Here is a 16,819-nt window from a genome sequence, read left to right on the forward strand (position 1 = left end):
TACATAATAAATTCTACGTTTAATTTCTTGGGTGGCAAGGTTTTGGTATCAACGTGTTAATTTAAATTATATTTATAAGACAGCTGAAAAGCTCTTCCAGTGCTGATCCATCTGGAAATAAACCTTTATGTTAAAATTCATTAGAGCACGAGAAATGTACCTTGAGCTGATTGTATATTCAGGCAATTAAAAACACGGGATGCAGGAAAGCCAATTACCCAACACACTCTTAGTGTTCTCAGCTGGCTGCATGAGGTGAGGTTTGTGAAGGGAAAAGTAATGTCTTGTTCGTATTATTGTTCATTTCCAAATTTTCTCAGGCATACAGAGTCAGAAACTGCCCTTTTTTATGGAGGGGAAAGAAAAAAAAAAAGGTGTAGGGAAACAATTATTATGACAGTCTTACTCAGGGGGAAACTGCTGAGGTGTGAAGGATTGTAGATGCTTTGGTTGCACCTCACTCACATTCTCTATTAGTAGATAACAGAGCCTCAGTTTCATCAGAAGTATGATATGTAATACATATAGGTATGAGCACACAGAGCTATGGATCTCTCCAAATTCAGGTGTGCATATCACAACAGGCACACAGCTGTGGGAGTGAATTGTTACTGTTTGGAATTAACTCATTAAAAGGGCCCTTGTTAATCACAAAGTAATACTTTAAATACAGAACCCCGAATCAAGAAAATCAGCATGTAGGAAACAAGAAGTGAAGCTCTAAGAAAAAGAATATAATAGATATAAAAAGGACAGTCTATATTTTGGTTTTCTGTTTGATTCTTTAGCTATCTCCTGAAGGGCTGAAAAGAAGCACTTAAACTCACGATCGCTTATTCAAATGACCACAGCTGCAAAGTCTTCCTTGAAATTTATGTTTGACTGTCACACTGAGATACAACTGGAACAGCCAGTATGCCTCCACACATGCAAACCTGCATTTCAGTGAGAATTAAGAAGGTTTTTGACCTATAAATCTAAATTTATTGAGCTGAGAGTATTTCCAAAACATACACAACTTTTCCCTTTAGTACAAAGCCTCTGAGTTCAGATTCTAAAAGGAGAGTCAAAAATATAACTCCAGGGAAACCAGAGAGAGGGGGGGAGAGCGAGTTTGCTGGTTGACAGGGGACCTGGAGCTTGAAGAGGCAACAGGATCAGAAATGCAGGAAGAAACTAAAGCTGTCTTATGGTCGAAGAAATCCTACCTCAGCTACTGAAGTCCTAATGGCACATAAAGGGGAAAAGGCCAATGGATGGCACCAACAGTTTATACTGGTGGAAGTGGGGCTTTGCATTCGTTAGTTATTTTACCCTGCGCAGCGCGGTGGGATCGATCGGTTTTAATATGATGCCTACAGGTCTAAAGAAACACCCAGCACAAAAACTGTAAAGAAAATCAATCTTGGAATGCGTTCAACGAGGCCAGTGAGCTGTCAACACGGTAGGTGACAGGTTTGCCGCTAGATGTGAAACAATGAAAACATGTTGTTTTGACTGCAGGAGAAAAGCCAAAGACTGTGATCCGCCTGTAAGGAAAAGAGGGCTCCAGGTGAGTCTTGAGGCTTCGCTTGGGAAGTGTCAGCATCTGCATGTAAGCACAATGCTGTGCAGTGCTAACGCGGGGCTCTCGGTATGAGTTGGGAGGGGAGCAGCACCAGCCCAGTCTGAAATAAGCACAGAGGTGCTTCCACTGAAATTTGTGGCTTTCTTTAAATTCAATCAGGAAGCCCCTCTGCTCCTGATCTTCCTACGGCCCACTTGGAGTCCCATCTCCTCACCTCCTCTCCTCAGAGCCTTTTTTGAACTGTGGATAGTCAAAAGTCTGGGACACCAGACCTGTGCTGAGAAGAAAAGACATGTCAGTTCTTTCTGGTTGCTTTCCCTCTTGCTCTTGAGAATGCTTCCAGGTGCAGGGACTGAAGTGCTGTTATCAGATGAACATGCCTTTCAAAGATCTACATTTTCAGATTACTTCACAAACATCTGTGGTCACAAGATTCAAGTATTTTTGTCTTCACAGAAATGGCTTCTTTTAATGCTCACCAATAAGACCTTACCTTTGGCACAAGGTCTTCCTGAAACATATATGCATTTTCTGTGCTCTCCTCTCCTTAGCCAACATTTATTCATTGTGAAAATTAAAATTTCACTGCTTTGGCTAAAAAAGCAACAGAAATGCTACAAGTAAGTGTCAGAAACTTTCCCCCTATAGCAATTCTTCCACATTATGGAAATAATCTGGAGATTTTTAGATGTGGAACTGTAGTGTAAATCATTCCATAGCAAAAAGAATCAGGAGTAAGAAAGTAGCTAACCAGAAGAAAGCTTTCTAGTTCTGGTTAATTTTCACCACATTCTAGGGAGGAAAGCTTATGGTAAGGTAGCGGTCACACTTTGTGTATTACTCTGCAACAGAATGTCTGCCATTCAGCTAGGCTACCCTGAACAGAAAGCAAGCAATAGTGAAGTAACATTTTTTGGCCCAAAAATGGTACCTTCAAGAGCCATTAAAAATTTATTGTGCATAACAGGTTAACAGCGATGTAATGGAAAAAGGGTTGCTGATGATGAGTTTATAACATCATACTGAGGCATAATATAAGAGTACAAGTTAGCATGATGATAATGTAATACTTGGATTAAAATAATTTCTAAAAATTAATATGAAATACCAGGGAAAAGAATCAAAATGAAAAAAACTGGAAAACATCCAATAGTGGAACAAAAGGAACAGCACAATGAAAGCCAAAACTAGTAATTAGTACGCAGAAGAGATCAAAGGCCTCAATATTAAAGGCATCGCTTTTGTGCTGGAACAGCCATTCAAACAGTTTATGGACTCAGAAATCTACATGAATAAAGCTTAATATTGGTGTGCACAAATCTGCAAATGATTTTCCGGAAAAAATTACTGAAAAATCTTCTCCAAAATACAGAGCTTTACTAGCCATCAGGAATACAAAGGAGATAAGTGATCTCTCATGCCTGACAAAACAAGCATTTGCAAGATGCAATGCTTGGGTTTATAGGGAAAGTGCACACCAGGGAAAAAGAAATAGGGGCAAATTTTGAAAGCAGTCAAAGAACACCAGCCTATACACTACCAGCAGTTCAGTTCTAATACAATATATTGCAGGGTGAAGCTTAACAAACTACAGAGGAATATCATCTATGAGAAAACCTACGGTTCAATAAAATATCTTAAGACCAAAGAAGATCCACTGGGGGACAAAAGCAAGTTCTTTCTGTCTACACGCTTATAAATCCTACACGCTTATAAGTTGTTATGGCATAGGAAGTCTCCTGAGTACTTGCAAATGAAGGCAACATTTCTTCCTCTCTTCCCAACAGTAATTTTTTATAAATAGTTTGAGCAGCTTATAGATTGCTTTTTTAGTATTATTATTATTCATATCCTTGCATGTGTGCTTATGTGCATAGTTTGCTGAAGGAGGTCTGCAACGCATCCCATGTTTATTAGCTGAGAGTATGTCATGGTTCTGCGTCTTCCTTCATAACCTCTTTTCTGCATTTTTGGTCAAAGTTCTTGCAAAACTTCTGTCGCCATGTTTGTGAAACTTTCACACTGACTGAAAATGTTTGCTGTCATCAAGCAACATATATGTTCTGGGAGTTCATAGTGAAGAAAGACCAATAGGCTTGAGCATCAGGAAAGGGAATTAGATATGTATTTTCTTCTCAATGAAGTGCCAAACCAGATTATTCATGACCACCTGCTTAAGTTGCCAAGCAGACGGGTAGTTGATATGGAGTTTTGAAGCAATTTCACTAGCTACTTCAACTGCTGTTTCCTCTCATCACTCTTTTTTTCAGTTATAGCTTTGATTTGTTGTACACGAGATCCACTGCGCTAAATGTACGTCTACAGAATGGGAGGATGAAGTAGGAAAAAATGAGCATTAGGAAAGGAAACAACACATACTGCACACCAGCACTTCAGAAAAAAAGAAAAGGGCAGCTTCACTCCCCGAGATCATGTTTTGTCACCTTGTATGTAGGTGCCTTCATAGAAATAGTCATTAAGCAAGCAGATGAACACAGATCAACCATCATTTGTCTCCAGAGAATTTTAAAACATTAGGCAACGTAGTATGAAGCTTATTCTGTAATTCAAACTTCACAGGGGGAATCTGCAGAGGAAATTCACCTCAATTCATGAAACAGTAAATAATTTTTAAATCAAAAGTGGCTTTGAGATGGGATTGGTATACCGAGTCAACTTCCAGCAACAACTGTCAGAGGTCACCACCAATGAGAATACTTTTTGGGTGCTCCAATATTTGCTGTATGGGTTTTGCATGCCTAGGCTCTGTTTCACCATGAAAGATCACTGAGCTAAGTCCTGAAGGAACAAAAGATGTTTTGCAGGCACACCAAAAATTACTTACCAGCTTATACTCCAAGTAACTGCATACTGCCACAACTTTAAAATGAACAGTTGTAGCATATTTGGGACAGATGAAAGTTTGAGCACCAGAGTCTTTCAATTAAAGATGCCCTCAAACATGTAGCTACAGCTTTGCCATTGTACTTCCCATATCAACTATACTTCCAGATAAAGTCTGTATTCTAGATGCAGTGGGGGTACCCAGCAACAAGTCCTCACCTTGAGCCAAAGCTGCCATTAGGTTTCTTTCTCATTTTTACTGAAGACAAAGTGTTTACTAATTCAAAAGTATGTGAAATTCAGCCAGTTGACTGAAGTTTCTTTCTGAAATCAAAGCCTCACCTAAATCTTGAACTCATGAGATTTGAACTCACACAACCCAAAAGCTCTCATCATAATGTCATTTTAACTGCTGTCTCAAGATGAGCTGATAATGACACAAAGAAAGAAGAGACGCTGACATTCTCCAAACCTGTACTTAATCTCTTGAATAAATGTTTCATCTAAATGTTGATATTCATTTATGTCTGATCTCTAAATGTTAAGAGTTAACTACTTCAAGTTAAGAATTCCATATATTAATCCACCTAAAAAAAAAAAATAACTGTGTTAAGGAAGACCATGTGGAGATGGAAATTTATTTTCTTAGTTATAAGCTAAAATTAATATAAGGATTTCTAAACTGGTATGCTTTAAAAGGACTAGTAATTAGCAACCAGAAGATCTTGCAGCTTACCTTTACAAACCTCTTTTCTCCTGCAAAGGTCAATTATACACGAGATTCTCGTGAATTTTACATTGAAAGCTTCCCCCATAGTTGAGTTAAAACAGAAAATCATACAAGGACTGACTTCACTGAGCAGTTACTGAGGGAAAAAACACTCCATGTGGTATTAATTAAAGGCTTACTTTATATTGGCATGGGGAGTCTTTAGCCAAAAAAGAAGAGATTAAAGCAGTTTTGAAAAACGAGAGGCTGAGTCTCTCCAATGCTGAGCCAGCATGATATTTATGTTGGGTTAGAAGGATCAAGCAGGCTACAGCTCAGGTCTGAAATGCCAAAATAATAATGAAATAAATCAAAAAGGGCCATGTTTTAAGTCTACTTCAAAACTTATAATGATTTTCTGGGTTTTCTGTGAGTCAAACAATGCGTACAAAACTTTAAAGTTGGAGACAAACACTTTAGGAGGCAGTCTGAGTCAAAGCACTTTAAAGATACGCATGTGTTTAATGGTGGGGTGCACTTGTATTCTTTCAGCTGAATCAATGAGAAAGATGGGCAATTAAAATCATTTATTGAGAATCTGGGCAGCATGTTGCATGATGTTCAAAGTATTTAATGAAATGGCTTTCTAGTAACTTTTTTGGCATATGAAAAATGGAAATATTGATCTGCAACCTCATTATTATTTTCAGCTGCCTATAATAATGGCAGAATTGTCCAGGCCTCAGAACCTAGTAGTCTGAAGGAAGCACACCCTGCCATGTAGGCATAAAGTTTTACTCCAAATACTTTAAATCATTTAACACTAAGAAGATTTCTGACAAACATGACCATCCTTAATTATAAAAGTAGTAAGCACACAAGAAAGTGGGAGAACTTACCCCAGGGCTTCAACAGATAGAGAAGGCAACGGATTCAAAGCTATCACTGATGTACTACACCTTGACTCAAACAATAAAGTTGTCAGCAAAGCTAACTTTTATATAATAAAGAAAAGGGAGAAGGCAGCTGGGCTTTGTGAAATGCTTTCTCAGCATCAAGCTGAGTACTGACCGCTAAAGTATTTGACACTCGTTTGATGGATGAAAAAGAAAATTACGTGCCAGTAATTCCTGCTGTCATAGTCCTCAAAACCTACCCCAATACCAGAGACATTCAAGGACAAACATGATGGCTCCTTCTACCAGAAAATACGGAGGCAAAAGATCAGTCAATAAATTCCTCTAAGCCTCAGTTGAATTCCTTCCCTTATAAAACCACATACAAGGGACTTCAGGGTAATGAGAGCAACAAGCAGAGAGGAAGATTGAATATATAGTGGCAAACAGGTCTCTGAAAGGAGGAAGGTGAGCAGGGTAAGATGAGACAACACAGGGCTGTGAAGTAGGAAGTACTAACTAGCAAGTAGTTTTCTGCTGTAATTTTCCGTTTTCCCTGATCCAAAAACTAGCAGAGGCACCTTCCACAGAGGTGAGATTACGTTCTTGTATCAGTCATGAGATCTTTCAGCTCAAGAACTCACACCCAGCAGCTGTTGCTTTTTGATGGCAGTTGGAGAGACAACCAGTTACATGGTAGGACTCTAATACTGAAACTTCATCCTTTCCTAAGTCATGAAATAGCAACAGCCAGGGAATTCTCATGCAGATGACTATCGTGAGAACAAATGATGAATCCAAATTCTCTGCTCTACAGTTTCTAGTGCCAGATTTCTTTTAAAAATCATCCTGACAAGACACAAACTTCCAAGACCTTGAAGAATGAGATTTAAGAATAAGAATTTGAGACATTTCAGAGTAAGAATTTCAAAAAAGACTTCATTTGGGGAAAAGGCAAGCAAGAGGCTAAAATGGGAAGATTGGTGAATTCATTTCCATGGCAAATGTCTAATGTTTGTGTAGTGGAGACGTTTCCTGCAAAATCACAGGTAGCTTCACCTTCAAGAGGTAAAAAGTAACATGCAGGGAACTGTTTTCTGGCTGAAGGAAGGAAGCAAGAATTACTATCTTTGATCTTAAGTAATTTAAATTTTAAAAAGGATATTAAGACCAGTGGTGGAACTGTGAAGGATCTCAGCACAGAAATATCACCTCTCTGTTCTAAAACAAAACTTCATCCACTTCCTCAGGAGAGTTCTGATATATCTTATATTAACTGCAATGGATAAGAGACACTTCCATCAGAGTAACTGTTCATTCTGTTCTTCGCCCAAAATTTTAATAGGAGAATCCAAGGCATAAGAATTAGGTAGATAGGGTTGTGATAAGCAGCACAGAGTCTAATTGGAGGTGGTGTGCCCCAGGGGTCGGTGCTTGGTCCAGTCCTGCTCAACATACTCATCAATGACCTGGACAAGGGGTCAAGAATGAAGTACACACGAGTGTACCTTCAGCAGGTTTACTGATTATACAAAAATGGAACAAGTGGCCAACACACCAAAAGACTGCGCTGCCATTCAGCAAGATTTGGAGAGACTGGAGAGTTGGGAGGAGAGGAACCTAATAAAGTTCAAAAAAGGAAAGTATAGAGTCCTGCAGCTAAGGAGGAATATACCCAAGCACCAGTACAGTTAAGGGCTGACCTTTTGGGAAGCAGCATTGCAGAGAAAGGCCCAAGCATCTTGATGGTCAAGTTAAGTATGAGCCATCAGTGTGCCCTTGTGGCCAAGGTGGCCATTAATATCCTGGGATGCACTGAGAAGAGAGAGGCCAGCAGTTTGAGGAAGGTTATCCTCCTCCTCCTCCACTCTGTCCTAGTGAGGCCACATCTGGAGAACTGTTCAGTCCTGGGGTCCCCAGTTAAAGAAAGGCAAGGAACTACTGGAGACAGTCCAGCAGAGGGCTACAAGGATGATGAGGGGACTGGAGTATCTCTCTCGTGAGGAAAGCCTAAGAGAGCTGAGTCTGTTTAGCCTCGAGAAGAGAAGACTGAGAGGGGATCTCATCAAAGCTTATAAATATCTATAGGATGGGTGGCAAGAGGATGGTGCCAGGCTCTTTTCAGTGGTCCCCAATGACACGACGAGGGGCAAAAGGCTCAAACAGAAGTTCTGTCTGAACTTGACAAGAAAATTTCTTCATTCTGATGGTGAGAGCGCAGGGACAGGCTGCCCAGAGAGACTGTGGAGTCTCCGTCTCTGGAGATATTCAAAATCCACCTGGATGCAGTCCTGTGCAGCCTGTTCTAGGTGATCCTGTTTTAGCAGGAGGGTTGGACTACATGATCTCCAGAGGTCCTTTCTAACACCTACTGTCCTGTGATTCTGTGAATTCAGAACTACAAAAGAAAGAAATTAACTGTCTCATTTTCCAAATTCTTTAGAAAGAATAAGGATTTGGGCATACTGCTCTTTGTTTCCCTGATTCAAAGAGCTCTGGTATCATACTTTAACATCTTTTACTTTTATTTCACAGGTATGAATTACTGCAGCCAAAACACCACTCAGAATGTTGGAATATTACTCCAAGTAACCATCATTACAGAAAGCAAGCTTTGTAGGTTTGTTGGGGGTTCTTTTGTTCTTTTTTTTTTTTTTTTTTTTTGGCATCTGATTCCTGGAGCTTGTACCGTATCCTTCATGTTTTGAAAAAAAATATTCTTTGGAATATCTTTTCTTCATACAAATCCTTGCTTTTTATTTTTTCAAGTTTACAAATGTCAGCACGATCTAAACAGCAAATGTGCTTTATACCAGTAACAAAAATATGCAGCAAGCCAAACTCTAGTAACTGCAACTTTTACTTCCTCTTCCTACAATCTCTGTAATAAGGCTTAAACATCATGGTATTGATTCCTGCTCTATCCTCCAAAAGAATGCAGCATGTTTAAATGATTAACTCATCGAGTATTCCGTCTTGCCACCAATTTTCTAATTATTTAAATATGTCAGTATGGTTATTTTTATTTCAAAGGCCAATGATATCCAAAGCCTTATGAAAAGTTTATGTCTACCTTCTTTTTAACTTAAGGGAAAACTTGACAGATTAATATTTTTTCAGGCACAGCAATATTACTGTAGTTAATTCTAATTTATGCAGCACGTGTCTGATTTCCCAGTTTGACTGTCATACCTTGTTCAACCCATTCGTTTTCCCAGTATTTTGTTAAGACGCCAGAATTTCAAGCGATGGGCATGTCATTTGCATAACAGTGAATATTATATTCATTGCACAGAACTCTCAAGAAAATACCCTATATTCCAAATTTCTTCTAAAGAAAAATTATTCCAGATTTGTTAAACTGATTATATGAAGAACAAATGACTGATGATTTGAAGATAAAATTCAGTGCATAAACGTTGTCATCTATGACATTTCACTGCGAAAATCATAAAGGCCTGCCAGATTTCATTGCATTCATAATTGGAATGATTACATTGTAATTCAGGATGTGTTTTTCATAAAGATGAAGAGAATGAGGTTTAATACAGCAAAGCCAGGTAAACCCAACAAGCCTACCTATGCAAGACAGATGTCAGTTCAGATAAAGTTTATTTTCCTTTTCATAATGCAACTATAAACCAAAATTGACACGTGAAAGAAAAAAATTAAAATACTGCAAAGAATGCAAACTTCACAAGAAGCATATCTATAGCAAGAGCACCTGTATAAAACTATATTTAATAAATTTGCTGTAACTCGTAATTATAGCATCTTCATTTCACGGCGAGCAAAAACTAATGGGACAAGAACGCAAAATAAATCCCCACAAAATGATAAAAAACATTTCAGAAACTAGTGTGCTGGAGTTTAAGGAAAACATTCAAGCTACAACAAACCTCTACCAGGCAATCTGTATTTATAACAAGTATTTTGCAACACAATTAATCTTTTGTAAACACAGAAGGATAGCAAACAGAAAAATTTCTCCAAAGGAAAACAAAGGCTATATAGCAACCTTAAACATGGTCTCACAGATCATGTCCTTGTCCTGAGGTCTTGCTTATATCTCTCATTTTCATTATAAGCATAGTACTTCTAGACTACAGTAGTTTATATAAACTGAGACTTGGCTACATAGGATATAACAAGAAGATTCCAAAATAATGTCTCATCATGGTCTTCACAGTTCGCCCTCAGAAAGCTCCAGCACTTGCCCATCAGATCACAAAGAATGTCCAACTGTGTACAGCTGGAAATCATACTAAACCCTAGATTCTCAATTAATTTACACCAGGTTACCTTAGTATGTACTGCTAAATGGCAAAATGATGGCAAAATAATAGCAGGAAGATTAAAAGAGCAAACAGAGAGAGAAAAGACTAGTGTAAGAAAATATATGCTCACTTTTACAGTATGCATTAGCCAAGTGTTTCTTTCCAATTTACGTTGGGTTTGTGGATAAAAGTCAATATTCTGAATATTTCCAAAAATGGTCCACGCTAAATCACAACTGCCTTAATCCAAAATGTTTCTGAGCAGAGAGAAAGTAGTTATTTTAATGCTGGGTTATGATAGACATGACCTTATTTCTTTTGTAATAAAATGCAGATTATACTTTTGGAATGCTGTCAAATTATTTCACAGCTAGTGATTTTGCTTTATTGGACATCTGATACTTGCATGCATCATTTGGTATTTTTCAGCAGTCCCTTTCTGTAACAAAAGCAAGAGTGTAACAGCAACTTATCTGTAAAATCTCAAAAACAACAAAACTAACTTACCATGTTCCATCCAGGGTAGAGGTAGTCTGTCCCGACAAATTCAAAATAGTGAGCAAAACCTTCTTTCAGCCACACATCCTCCCACCAAACTGGAGTCACAAGGTCACCAAACCACTGCAAAGATCAAATAAACAACCTTTAGAAAACCATGTATGCATACATCTCATTCACACAGGACACATTCTTCACCAGCTTTAATAAAAACAGTAGAACGTGCCACCCACTAAAACTCTGAAAATATTAACTGAGAACACTATTCTCCATACCCAACACCTAAAGTTTAGCACTTCTTCCTCCATGATGTCTGCCCACTAAGATTTACAATACTACAGATGCTCTGTTCATTCACTGGTTTGCTAAGGAACGCAGTTTTACACAATCATGCCATCCCTCTGTGGGTAGGGCTCAGACGTCTAAGAGCGGGTAATTGATACCACAAGTATTTCAGACAGAGCTGGGATGAGTGGCAGAGGAATGAAGACAAAAAATCAGAGGGAATCAAGCATTGTCAATGGATGGCCCTGTGCAACCTGGATCATCATAGCATGAATGGTAAGAGCAGAAACATACATTATTATGAATACTTATTTCATACTGTCTCTAGCATCCTTTTTGCCAAGTATCAAAACTTGGTTTCAGTAAAATCCTCCATCTTTTTTTCTTAATGTGATTAGAAATGAGATTAATTCATAATCACAGAGATAATCTTGAGCTCTCATTGAGTCATAAGATCTGAAAATACACAGAGAGGGAGCAGCAAACAAGTATTCCACAGGGAAACGCTCGTGTCAGAGCAGAGGACTTGCTGCTGACAGTGTAATGAGAGTGTGGAGCAATGAAAGTGGAGCTGGCCTGTAAACGGTTTGCTTTCATGATGGTTGTCTAATTTGAAGGCTTTGTCTGGGACCTGAATGAAAGGTCTCACTTCTGTGCATGTCTTTGTGGAATGAGAATAGCACCAAGGAAGAATCAATGCTTCAACAAGGATCTGTAGTGAAGTGAACACAGGGGCTCCAAAAAACAGACCATGGAAATGAGATCATCGCATTGCCACACAATGTTCAGTAAACAGGATTTGAATGAAAAAATGAAGTGAAAACGTGAAAATTATTATCACTGACAATGAACTTCAGAATTTAGGGAGAAAAGGTAGGGTTGACAAAACTCATATTCACAAGGAAAGTGAAACTAAACTTGATGGACACTCAGTGATCATAATCTAGTTGAAGGCTATCAGTAAACTATCTACAGAACCAACAGAGATATATCCTGGTCTTAGGCACATTTAACTGAAAAGACAAAGGAACGCTGGAAATGCATTCATTTAGGTAATACACTTTTCACAATTTGAAATGTGAAGAGTAGAACACCACCAGAGGAGTATATTTGCACTAGAATAGGTTGATTAAAGGACCTCAAATGGCAAACAGATGAAACACAATAGCACAGAGTTTATTTCTTGAACTAAAAGAGAGACAACTATGAAACCAGCAACAGTCATGATATGCTAAAACTATGCAGAGAGATATAAAAAATAAAAAGGTTGTAGAGTTCATAATACATCCTCCTGTAACTCAGAAGAATAACATTAATTTATGATGTCACAAAAGAGAATTTCTTACACTCATTTGTGAGTTTTTCAGGTTTATTTACTAATGATACAATTAAAAGTACTTGTTCAATCATCCACTTCAAGGAAGAAATGTTTTACTAGCATTAAAACAGCATGTGATGTCAATATGAAAATGTAGGGAATTTTCTTAACTAGCCTTGGAGTACTGTCAGTTATCATTATGAATGTAAGAGAAAGAGCAGTCTCAGAGACTACAATTAATGAAGCCAAATTTTCCAGCAGAAACGTGCTATTATCTTCCTAGGCATTACGCGTCTGAAAGGAAAACATTAAGGCAGGCACTTCATTTATTTAAGTAATTGTTTATTTGTTTCTTTATTTGTATATTTGACTATGGACACCATTTGCCTGGAGTGAAGATCATTACTTCTTTTCATTTTGGAGAAGAAAAATGAATTGAAACGTATTGATCACATAAATTTCTCATCTCCCTCAGGTATTATGTTGAGCCTGACATGCAGAAGGCACTTATTTTACAGACATACCAAAAGGGCTTTCTTTACAGATTATTAAAAAGACATTGATTTAGAAATTTTCAATTTTCCTTCTGCTTTCATGCCTCTTTAACTCAATCCGTCACACCAAGTTCTGTACTCAGGTGGGAAAACTACCACAAAAAATCATGACGCATAAATTCAAACTACTCTTTCTTCAAAGGCTTTAGGTGGGGTTGATCTATGATATGCAAATAAAACTGATTAGTAACTTAATTGAATTATTTTAATAAATTATGGTAATTATTTAGGGCTATCAACTTAAGCTGCTAGAAATACCTGCATTGTGACCAGTATCTCATTTGTGCCTTGGGGCTTGGTGGAGAAGCTTTTATGCCAAAACACTCCTTCTTCCAATTATTTTTTTTTTAATTAAATCTCCAAAAAGTTCTAAAGGACCACTCAAGCTGAAATATCAAGGACTACCAACCTACAAAACAAGTAAACTAAAGTTACCCATGTAACTTTAGTGTGTCACTCCTAAAATACTAACCTTACAAAGTCACTTGTAAAGAAATGGGGCGTAAAACTCTTTCTTGCACACTTTTTCTTCTGTTTTGACAAACACAGGTTTTCTTTGCCCTTCTGCAATGCTGTCCCTTGTTTTCTATCTGTCCTGAACACTGTGTTCAAGCACTAATACCCAACAGGTCTGGGAATGATGAATTTAAATAGTCTTACTATCTATAGGTAACAATCCCAATTCTTTAATGTTCATCTCGGGTTTTTTCTAGTTTTGGGGACAAAATTAGCAAAGTAATTCCGGTGTTACTCTAAGTAACAAGGGGCTCACACAGGTCAGTTTGCTCCCTGCTCAGGTATGTTCTGTAAGTCTCAGTCATGGGTTTAAAATCAAGGGACATAGGACAATAATAGAATTCTGTACAAATAAAGAGAAAAAAAATATTTTAGAAAAATGTGTTCTAGGAGATTTCCCTTTCTTCTTACCCGAAATTTTAAAAAGATCACTAAATAGAAAGTGGAGATGTGGATTCTTCTTTTGGCTGTGACAGGACTGATTTTGGTTAGTCTGTTATTCTACCTGTAAAAAATGAGTGAAGGGGAGGAATATTAATGTGCCACCTCAGGTCAGCAGGTGAGATGATACAAAGCAAAAGAGGATGAAAAAATTCAGTGCATAATTAATAAATAAAGAGTAGAGGCAAGAGATCCTGAACCCAACCTGGTTTCAGTTCAATACATTTTCAGCTAAACCAGCATGGTTTACAGTCCATGCTCCATGTTATCCACAGCTAAAGCCTCCTTGAGGGGCTTCTGAGTATTGTAAGATAAAAGCAGAGAAAAATGTGGCTAAAGACAAGAGTGCAATGGAGGTGCTAGATTGTGTTTTATGGCTTCTATTTTTGGATTGTGTCTTCTTTAAACTTTCTTTGCAGCTGAACAATCTGTATTCTCTGTGACTCAAATCAACATCTGAAAATTAGAAATAATCGTAATACTTCTTCCACCTGAATATTTTCTATTTTGTATTAGCTACCCAGTGAAGCAGCTGCGCAAGGACCTGATCTGCATGGTACTGAAACAGAAACAGCAGCAGAATGAACAGAGGCAGATAGTTTTAATTAAGTGAACAGCACTGGAAATAATATCAATGTGGACATCAAGTAAACTGTCTCATTTGCACTTTTAAGGTCACTTAAAAGCATTCTATGATCTCATCACTACTCTAAAATAAATTCAAATAGTTTTCACTCACTTTGTGATCCTCTGATACTCCCAGAGCAGTGCAAAAAGGTTTCAGTTGCGAAATAAACAAACTTGGCAAGTTACTGATGGGATAATTGCCCACATCGGAAGTATAAATTGCTTTGGAAGTAGGGGAAAATATTGAACCACTGCAAAGAATAACTGGAAGTAATGGAATGACTTCAGAAAACAGAAGATTTAAGCCAAACACCAGGAAAAAACTTACTGGTCATCAGATTTAATCATAAGGTTTTAAGGGAAGAGGCATAACCCTGTAATCAGGAACACTGAACCCGGCACTACAAAACGCACCACACAGAAGAATCTAATACTAAGAGGAGCTGGGATTTGATGACCTAATATATGTTTTCCACACCTGACTCCTAAGGAACTGTAATTTTTCTAGCTGAACAGTGTGCTACTCTATTGTACTGCACAATAAAGAGCATATAACAAAATCAGATGATCGTATTGAGAACAAACCAGCAATAACGTTCAATAAAAATTTCATATTGTAGTTGAGGACTTCATATTCATCGACAGATTTAATGTGAAACATGAATATGAACCAAACATTATTATTTCCAGGTTCATCTACCAGAACTCCATTGGAAAAGCTCCCTTTTATATGGTACTTTTTATTTGTAGAAAGTGTTAAGAATTTGCATTGCCTTTTAAAGAATACTGTGTAAAGTCACAGATGTAAGCCATGCTGATTACACAGTAGGATTTCATTCATTTTAACCTGAAGGCTATGATTATGCCTCTTATGAGTGCAAGAAAGGGTTTCCTGCCCCTGTAGCACATTTCTTCAATAACATTTGCATTCAACTCAATATTATTAACACTCCTAATGTGTTTAGTTTAAGATAAGAAGATGGAAGAAATGTAATATAAATTGTAACATGGGTTTGTTACAAAGTTTTCTCAGTGATGCAAAAGTATCTGTGCACATAATGACTCAATTATCCATCATTAGTGAACAGAGGGTCAATTTCAATTTTTTTAAAAAAAATCAAAAGTGAAAGAAAATGGAAGCATGTGTGTATGTGACAGAAAATGATGACTGTCAGATTGATTTCAGCCAAAACATTTTTTGACACAAACATGAAACTCAGCATGAATCTGCTACTGTTCTGCAATAAATCATTTTCTACAGTTATCAACGTGTTTAGTCTACACAGCAACACACTCACACGCAAACATACAGAATATAATCACACAGAAGATAAGGAAGTTGTTTATTTTCTCTTTTATCCCCATTTTGAGTCTTCCAACTTTCTGCACTGTAGAGCTCTCTATCATCTGGACTACAGTTACAATAAAAGTTGCACCTGTCTATGTGAACAACACTAATTCATTTTCAGTTTTGGAAAGGAACACACAGTTTCTGACATCAGTACCAAATATGTGAACACCTTTAATACCTGATGACATAGCTCATGTACAATGACCATGGTGACATCCAGCAGGTATGATATAGAAGAAATGCTTGGATCTAGCAGTATCCTTTGCTCCACAAAAACACTCAGTCCCCAGTTCTCCATAGCAGCATATGGATGTTTAGGCACAGCTAACAGATCTAGGAATAGGAAAAAAACCAAACAAGTTAACTCCTTGCGGGAGCTACAATGCTGAAGTATGTTGTAAGTAAGGCCATAAATGATCAGTAAAAGCATTTAAATAACATACAAGTAAAAACAAAACTTCATTTTAGTAATGTTTTTTAGGAAACATTAATAAAATACTACTTTTATCTTTTGTCACTAACTGGTCACTGACAATTAGTGTGGTATTGGTGTAACACAGTACTTAGTATTTCTAATTAAAGAAGTTCTGTACAAAATCCAATTTATTCTAAGATACCTTATTATTACTTCTGTGTTTGACATTGCTTTTCATGTTTACTATACGATATCAATATAGTAACACAGACTTTTACCACAAATATGTTTTAGCTTTCACTGACTCCCTGATGAACATCTTGCCCACCAAACTGCACAAAGAGCGCTGGCATTAAGGAGGAGGCTGAAGAAACACTGGTTAATGACAACCAGGAAGGTGGAACATTATTCAAATTCACCAGTTTTTTACAAAACAAGGCATCCTTCAGTGTGCACAGTTGCTAGCCTTCATCCTCTGAGAACAGGATTGCTGACAGCCACCTCTCAGCCCGCAGGCTGGA

At 37.6% G+C, this 16,819-nt stretch overlaps 1 protein-coding gene across 1 annotated transcript in view; it reads right to left on the reverse strand.

The window, feature by feature from the left end:
- TRHDE (thyrotropin releasing hormone degrading enzyme) overlaps window positions 1-16,819 on the reverse strand; it is a gene marked incomplete at its 5' end in the record, with an annotated part of 210,923 nt that overhangs the window by 105,657 nt on the left and 88,447 nt on the right. The window contains 2 exons of the mRNA XM_084270637.1: window positions 10,801-10,914; window positions 16,062-16,216. Coding sequence (XP_084126763.1) covers window positions 10,801-10,914; window positions 16,062-16,216 — 269 coding nt within the window. The remainder of the gene's footprint in view (window positions 1-10,800; window positions 10,915-16,061; window positions 16,217-16,819) is intronic.

This window comes from Gallinula chloropus (assembly GCF_964237585.1).
Source record: "Gallinula chloropus genome assembly, chromosome: 1".
In the NCBI taxonomy this organism is placed as follows: Eukaryota; Metazoa; Chordata; class Aves; order Gruiformes; family Rallidae; genus Gallinula; species Gallinula chloropus.